At 34.3% G+C, this 8,702-nt stretch overlaps 2 protein-coding genes across 3 annotated transcripts; one reads left to right on the top strand and one right to left on the bottom strand.

The window, feature by feature from the left end:
* Positions 1-188: 188 nt before the first annotated feature.
* LOC117995425 (uncharacterized protein CG1161-like) lies at positions 189-3,880 on the top strand. 2 transcript variants are annotated; one of them, XM_034983442.2, is made up of 5 exons: positions 190-448; positions 534-652; positions 1,899-2,013; positions 2,393-2,533; positions 3,677-3,880. In XM_034983442.2, exons 1-5 carry the CDS (start codon positions 398-400, stop codon positions 3,716-3,718), a joined length of 468 nt encoding a protein of 155 aa, XP_034839333.1. In that variant the 5' UTR covers positions 190-397; the 3' UTR covers positions 3,719-3,880. The 2 variants fall into 2 exon arrangements, with proteins under 2 accessions (XP_069364640.1, XP_034839333.1); XM_069508539.1 differs by lacking the exon at positions 534-652 and having other exon boundaries at positions 189-379.
* On the bottom strand, positions 3,874-8,222 carry LOC117995424 (uncharacterized protein CG1161-like). The gene is made up of 5 exons (XM_034983441.2): positions 8,063-8,222; positions 7,410-7,534; positions 6,035-6,149; positions 5,538-5,663; positions 3,874-4,820 (listed from the first exon to the last, which is right to left on the bottom strand). The coding sequence occupies exons 1-5, from the start codon at positions 8,117-8,119 to the stop codon at positions 4,674-4,676; spliced, it is 570 nt and encodes a 189-aa protein (XP_034839332.1). The 5' UTR covers positions 8,120-8,222; the 3' UTR covers positions 3,874-4,673.
* Positions 8,223-8,702: the final 480 nt, after the last annotated feature.

Here is an 8,702-nt window from a genome sequence, read left to right as displayed (position 1 = left end):
TTTAGAGATTGTGTACAACGGAATTGGCCACATTTTTTCGTAATAGTACATATAAAAACAATTTATTGTCTATAGGGACCATAGAGACCCTTGAGGCCAATCAATCAATCAATGCTCTCTCTGGTATATAGTGTGTTATCTTTGGTTATCTTATATCTATGGGTCTATGTTCAAATTGCAAATGTCACTGTCAAACGTCAAGAAAAATAAAATTATTCGAGTACAAAAAATAATGTTGATAATATGTTGATGTTCTCACTTCTCTAATACCGCTGTAATAAATAATAATAGATCGATGTTAGATTGTAAGATAATAATTATTATACCGTTAGTGAGAAGTGATAATAGTTAGTGAACAAATGAAGTCTGATAGTGAAAGGTGAATAAAGTGAACAAAATGTTTTGGAAATTAATATTTATCTCTTCTATTTATTTCGCAAGCACTTTGGTTAGTTTAATATTTTATGCGGTGAAAGACAATATCTTACTATTAAGCATAAAATATTTATTTTATCCTGTTGCATTGATTTAAGGCTCAATTTTATGAAGATAAACGATGTCGTTGTGTGTGTCCTACACCAACTTCAATAATAAATAGTACAGAAAAGTCAGACAGGACACTTTATATTGCATATGTACCTCCAAACAAATGGTAAATATTGATGAATTTTTTAATAACCATAAGAAAAACTTAGGAACCCAGCAAAAGGATAAAGCATAAATTCTAAATCCTTTTGCCGGGTCCTATAAGAACAACAGATAATCTATAATATAAAAATGAATCACTAAATCTGTTGCTCATCGCAAATCTCGAGAACAGCTGAACCGATTTCGCTAGTTCTTTTTTTATAATATTCCTTGAAGTACAAGAATAGTTCTTACGGAGAGAAAAATTTAAAAAGACTGTTAGGCGGAACGAAGTTCGCCAGGGCAGCTAGTTCATAATATTTACTCTTCCTTCACTTGGGTATTGTTGCATTAGGCATGCTTCCGCTCTTCCCTGATAGCTGCCTTGAGTAGTCCCAGGGATTCTTGTGGTTCATTGCAGATAAGACTCATTTTACACCAGTAGAAGATTCATTTCCAATGTTCTTCTTTCTTTCTTTCTTTTCTCTGGGCAGGTTTCCGCCCTCAAACATTTCTGTCTGTTGTGCATATTTCCAATGTTATCTATCACAGTCAATTTATTTTAAGGTTAATGATGCTTGGTTTTTAACCGACTTCAAAAAAAGGAGGAGGTTCTCAATTCGTCGGAATCTTTTTTTTTTTTTTTATTTTTTTTTTTTTTATGTATGTTCCCCGATTACTCAAAGACGCCTGGACCGATTTTGAAAATTCTTTTTTTGTGTGAAAGGGTATAGTTCAAAGTTGGTCCCATTTCAATTTGGTGAAGATCTGATGAACATCTTCGAAGATAGATACTGGAACTCCTCAACGGATAAGAGTAAATTGCTCGCGATCAGTGTAATAGCTTAGTAAACAGTAGATTTTTAACCAGTCATAGCATAATTCCATGGGGCCACTAAAAATTGTGAAATAAAATTTTTTTACAAAAAAAATAAAAACCGACTTCGATACACAAACACTAAAAATTGAAAAATAATTTAATTTATTACCGAACATATTATGTATACAAGAGTTAATATAGTTCCATAATAATATTTTTTGGGGTCGGTGCCAATGAGGTGCCATTGTGGAGTCTCATAAAAATATGAAGTCTAGACGATTCGCGCAGCTAAAGCTAATTGGCACCGGCACCAAAAAGTATTATTATGGAACTATATTAAATCTTGTATACATAATATATTCGGTAATAAATTAAATTATTTTTCAATTTTTAGTGTTTGTGTATCGAAGTCGGTTTTTATTTTTTTTGTAATTTAAATTATTTTTTACAGCAATTGTGATGGAGTAATTCTACCAAAAGTCACTGATGAAATCAGAGATAATGCACAATTGTTTTGTCCCAGATGCGAATGTAAATATGAGACTAGAAATACAACTGTGATAATGGTGAGTTCATCATCTTTGATATAATGTGTCCAAATTAAGTAAGTATCCACCATATTGTGATGTCCCAGCTATGAATATATTTTGATTCAATATTTATTTTCCTAATCCTAATAATATTATAAATGTGAAAGTGTGGATGTTTGTTACTCAATCAATCAAAAACGGCTGAACGGATTTGGATGAAATTTGGAATGGAGATAGATTATAGCCTGGATTAACACATATGCTATTTTTTATCCCATCGCGGGCATCAGCTAGTATTTATATCATAATATATCCTGAAATAAAGCTGCACAATGACAGTGATCTTATTGTTTGTTTTTCATTAGTTTATCACTCATCTTCTGGTGGAAAGCTAAAGACTACATCTTTCCCACAGGTTGTTGTGATATTAGTGTTATGGATTTTATTGCTGTTGATTGGATACTACTTATTTCTTATGCTGCTTGAATGTTTAGTTAGCAAGAAACAGCAATCCTATGCACACAACTATACACAAGCAGAGAGAAGTTCAGAAGAAGTAAGATTTACTTTTTGTATAATACACTATGGCAGGGGAGCCCAAGAGGGGATTTTGGGATTTACTTGAGTGTGTCAGATTAAGACAAGGTAAGATAATTAGATGCTGAAAAGTGAACTCTCTCCCCACCAGTGAAAGGGTTTACATCATATAAGCTTTTTTTCTTTTTAGCACCTAATTTTCACAATCCAGTAGGTCCCCACAACGCTTAAGTAAATCCCTATTTAGCCTTTTGGACTCCCCTAATACTATGATTTATAAGGAGAAACTGAGTGACATCAACTTACAGTTCTGTCTATTCGGTCTACAGACTTGAAATTATGCCTGTGGGTTCTCTATAGGCCCTCACTAAGAATTTTTTTTAGAAATTCCATCCTAATAAAAATAGGGTGAAACAACTGGTCATAAAATAATATATCATCGTCAACCGATAGATGTACACTGCTGGACATAGGTGTCTTGTAGGGACTCTCACACGCTACCGTCTTACGCCGCCAGAATTCAGAGGCTTCTTGCGACTCGTTTGATGTCATCTGTCCATCTAGTGGGGCTCTACCAACGCTGCGCTTTCCACTGCGAGGTCGCTATCCCAGCACCTTGGGACCCTAACATATATCAGTAGTCTAACATGCCCTGTCCATTGCCACTTCAACTTCGCTATGGAGCTATGTCAGTACACCTATTGATTTCCTAATTTCTGATTGGATCACTTAGAGGAACTCTAAGCATTGCTCTTTCCATCGCCCACTGAGTGACTGAGCATCCTTGTTAGGCCCATAGCCCATAAATACTATATATATAGGCTATAGTCTGCGACGCTGCCCGAGTCAGGATTGGCAGACTTCACATACCTTTGAGAATATTATAGAGAACATTCAAGCATGTAGGTTTCCGCACGATGTTTCTTTCACCGTTAAAGCAAGTGCTATTTAATTAATTAAAACACATAATTCTGAAAAGTTAGAAGTAGATGACCTTAGTTTACTTTTATTAGTTAAGGTAAAACTTTGATTCATTATTTTGAGATCCTCATTTTATTGGCATTCCGAACCAGTGGTAGATGCATCCGACTATTCGTAAGTACTTGTAAAAGTTTATACGAATAAAAAAGATTTTCATTTTTCATTTTCATTTTCATTGCAGACTGAGAACCTACTGATACAGGGTGAAGATACTGATAGTTAAAAACAATGAAGAATAATACCATTCATGTGATATTGTCAACATGCCTATGTTACTTACCTTCCAACACTTAAATAAATAAATTATTTGTGAAAATGTTTATTGTTGTGACATTTTTATTGATATACATTTAATTGCATTAAATAAATAATTGGCTACATTTGTTATATGTATAATAATATTTGTATACCTATTTCTTGTGAAAATAAATGAAGCATAAAATCTATGGTAAACAAAAGTCACAGTGTTGAATATAGTTAAGAATAATAAGAGTGCAGGATAAAGATATACCTATAGTCCGTACAAAATGACTTCTCACGCCAATTTAACTCTATGGTTCACCTTTAAAATAAGGACTAAAATCGTACTTTTGACAGAATTTGATGCATAAGTTAAAATGGTATGCGAGAAATCGTTTTTTACCCACTATACAAATATTTTCTCTGATGGTAAATAGTATATTGATTTCATTCACTATTTTACAATTTCACCAAGGATAAGTATTGCAATTATTAATAATGATAATTAATTGCAATACTCATCCCAACTACTATTAACAATGCTAGTTTATGATAACATAGCGATGGCTAAATATAATATATATGTTTAGATTGCCAAATGAACCTTATCAAAAATTATTTATATAATATTATGTTAGCTCAATTGGAAACCAAATAAGCATAAGGTCCAGTTTATATAGAAGTGACATGGACGAAGACGTGGCGAAGATACTTGTTATAATATCTTCCATAGACCTAGTATGGTATAGGATGTCTTGTCTTGGCGGTGTCCCCCCATATCCATGTAAAACTAAGATACAGCCACACTTTGCCTTCACCCTCGAATTTCCGTATAAACGGGCTTTAAGAGACTCAGAAGTTAATGGTAGAGGTTCTTAATTTACTCTTAAAATATATACAACTGTAAATTCTTGGCAATCAGCATGGTTAGCTGCATTCTAGTTTAGCATAGTATGCCTGTCGTATATGTTGCGGCGTTGTTCCCTCACTTGCCGCTTCCATTTGTCCTGCTGGTGAGTTACACGATTCAGCACGTTGCCACGAGATCCCATCGCTTGTGACGGTCCACTAAGGGTGCTTTCGTCCTGAAAAAAAAACTAATTTACCATTCTATGCTTACTAATATTATAAAAAACTCGACTGTTAATAAATAGTAACAGGTAACCGAAAAGCAAAAAAAACTAGCCAAAAGCGAGTCTTGAAACTATGGCATAAAAATAAATAAAAATCTGTTTTAGAATGTACAGGTGAAGCCCTTTGATATGATAGGTACCCCACTTGATATAGTTATCTTACTTTGATTCCAACACATTAAATTCACGGTTTTCAGATTTTTCCCCTAATGTCTGCTATAAGACCTACCTTCCTGCCAAATTTCATGATTCTAGGTCAACAGGAAGTACCCTCTAGGTTTCTTGACAGACAGACAGACAACAAAGTGATCCTATAAGGGTTCCGATTTTTCTTTAGATGTACGGAACCCTAAAAACAACGTTTGCATTATATAAAATAGAAATTGATAAACATAAATGTTAATAAATTTACATTAGCGACATTACGTCGTAGCCAACTACCTACTTAGCTTGCCCCTGCCTGCCATACATTTTCTAATATTTGTGTTTGACCTTATCAATTTCTATTTTATAGAATGCAAAGCTTGTTATTTTGCTTTTCTGACGAGAAAATGAAATGAGACATGGTTCCAGGGCAATAGCAATTTGCGGGAATTATAACACAGTGTTTAAATTTATACAATGGCATATCTGAGAACTAAACAGAGTTAGGTATTTAAATAGACTTACATCCTCATTGGTGTGCTCTTGGTATGAGGCTTTTGCTCTCTTGTTAATTAGTGGGTCGAGGCAGATGAGGAATCCCATGTATGCCACAAGTAGCATTATCACCCAAATCACTATAATAACCACAACCTGAAAATGAAATTTTCAATTTTCTTACGTTTACACATCTACTTTCTTAGAACTAAACAACTGAACAGTTCATTATAAGTAAGAGTGGAGTATCCATATGCTAATAAAGAAGTGGAACCTAGATGTGCACCTATGTGGTTTACCCAAATTGGTCTATTAGGTAAATGTCCATACGAAATTCGAGCACTGGCGGGAGCAGTTAAATATTCAATTCAATAGCTGCAATGTTAGTACATTTGATGCTGGTAGTCCTATTTTTTTAATTTTACATCACCATAGCCTAATATTTAACATATCATCGATTCAGGATCAAACCAAGAGTTCCCTCACTCTGGCTGCGCTAAGACAGACTGGTGGGCAACAAGTATTACCTTTATAATTGTGGTATTTCTATTCTCATACTTGCATTCACAGCGTGGGCAGAATTCTTGGTCCCTTCCTTTAATAATTTCTCCGACACGGGGCAAAATCACTCCAACACAATTGCTATAAATAAGAAAAATATAACAATTGTTAGCTTATTGAAGTTAGTTTAATGAATTAGACAATATTGTCACGATGTCACGCGATCTCTGTCTGTCTGTCGCGCGCGAGGGGGAGTCATCTTGAATTGATTTGTATAAATACCTGTGTTTGAAAGTTTTTAAGCCAGTCTTGTTCCGACTCGAGACTCAACAACTATTAAATACTTTTGTGTTTAGGTTGTTATTTTGATTAAGTGGTTACAATAGCAATTGTGCCCTAATCAAATTAATATTGCAGTTAGGTTACAATAAAGATTAAATCTCTCGATTAGCCTCTACGCATTGTGATCTATATCCACGTGCAAGCTGTATATGAGGGAACATTTTAATAACTTCTAAAATTAGTTAAATTCAACCTGCTTTTCTGACTTTTGCTTTTACAATAATGAAAATATTACAACAACTTAAAGCTAGCCTTATCTAATTACTATACAAATTATGCCCACATGGAATGGTGTCAAGAATACTGGATGCATTTCCGCACTGGTCAGCCAGGCTGATCTGTTGTGCAAAAAATGAGCCAGTCCTAATAATAATAACAATTAATTAGCACAAACAAATATGTTTAAATTACTCCCTACTGAACTATTGATTTGGGCTTGAAACTAAAATACAGTATTTTAATATTGATTTTTATTTTATAATATTATTTTGTGATATTTAAAATGTTTAGAATATGTTTGTATCATAATCATCATGATCAACCCATCGTCTGCTCACTACAGAGCATGGGTCTCCTCTCAGAGTGAGGATTTTGGCCATATTCTACCACGCTGGCCATGTGCGGATTGGTAGACTTCACACACCTTTGAGAACATTATGGCGAACTCTCAGGCATGCAGGTTTCCTCACGATGTTTTCCTTTTAAATCAGTGATATTTACATACTTAAAACACACATAACTCTGGAAAGTTAGAAGTGGATGTCCTAACCACTAGTCTAACACAGGTTCCACAGCAGCTCTTCTGTAGAAGGGTACTGCCCTTATTATAAATGCGAATGTGTTTGTTTGTTGGTTAGTCCTTCACTCACGTCACAATGGTGCAATGGATTGACGTGATTTTTTGCATGGGTATAGATAAAGACATGGACAGTGACATAGGCTACTTTTTATCCCGGAAAATTAAAGAGTTCCCACAGGATTTTTAAAAACCTAAATCCACGCGGATGAAGTCACGGGCATCAGCTAGTTTGTACATAAATAAATACCACTTCTACTAACCATTTGTTAGGTGGAACATTGCCAATGTACAACTTCCTGTCCAACTCGGAGCCATCTGTGTTATTCAGTACAGCTGCTATACTTGGACAAACACACTTACATCTTTTGTCCTCATATGATGCACCCTGAACAAGTAAAGATATTTTTTACGAAATTCTATATAATAATAGATCTCTGATACCCCCCCCCCCCCCCCCCCCCCCCCCATCCGTAGCGTTTCTCAATGGCTATATAATTTCGTTGTATACAATGAAATGTTTACAAACTAGGGATGTTACAGTGTCTTTATTATATTTATCAGTCATTTTGGTTGGTTACACAAGTTAATAAATATCAAATTACGAGTTTGTTATATTCTGTTGTACAGTTTATGTATTACGTAGATTACCTTTCGTCATATTATTATGTAGATCTTAAATCTATTGAGGCTGAAATTTGATATTTTTATGTAGCATCATAGTAATAAGAATAGGTAACAATCATCTTCTGCCTGTAGGCGTCAAGCAAATCTCTATTTTCCTAGACAATTGGTAATGAATGTTTATAAATGGGTTTATATTATCTGCACTTGTTTGAAATCAGTCAGATAAAAATTTACAGGTCATTGTAATTTCTTTTCATAGGTATTACCTACACCTACCAAAGGTACTTACCGAAACCCAAGTTGCACACGTTATCACTAAAGCCAATGTAATGTATTTAAGATACATTTTAATGCATTAATTTAACAAACAGTTCTGGAAATTGGATTTAATTGGAAAAGTGTACTCTGGTTCAACAACAATGTCAATAATATAGACTATAGAGTATAGATAGCCCGTACCAGGCAGGCGAAGCTTTCGTATAGCAATTTTTTTTTGTATGAAATAGATGACTGCAATGGACACAGCTGCAACCACAGAATAATAATTCATAAATTAATAAATTAGGTTATTCTCTTTGACTCTGTTATAAAATTTACTCTGTGGTCATAAAAAGTCAGTCAGGTGAAAAGTAAGTGACATCTCAGAACAAGGACTATTAGAAGACATAATATTATTAGAGGCTCTTATTAGAACGTAACAAAATAATTATGTTTTGTCCTTATCACCGTGGCCACTTTTTTTGTTTGCCAAAATGTATTACGTGTACGTGAGATTTTGGCAAACAACATGAAATGAGGTTATGTTGACTCAAGTATTGTAAATAAATAATTGACTCGTTTTGCTGTTTTTTGTTTTTGAAGTTATTGTGCAATGGTGGGTTGCAGTATACTAGGCTACAATAGCCGAAGCGAACGTAAAATAGACGGAA

This window comes from Maniola hyperantus, chromosome Z (genome assembly GCF_902806685.2).
Source record: "Maniola hyperantus chromosome Z, iAphHyp1.2, whole genome shotgun sequence".
Taxonomy (NCBI): domain Eukaryota; kingdom Metazoa; phylum Arthropoda; class Insecta; order Lepidoptera; family Nymphalidae; genus Maniola; species Maniola hyperantus.
The sequence above is the reverse complement of the archived record's forward strand: the minus strand, read 5'-3'. Positions and strand labels throughout refer to the sequence as shown.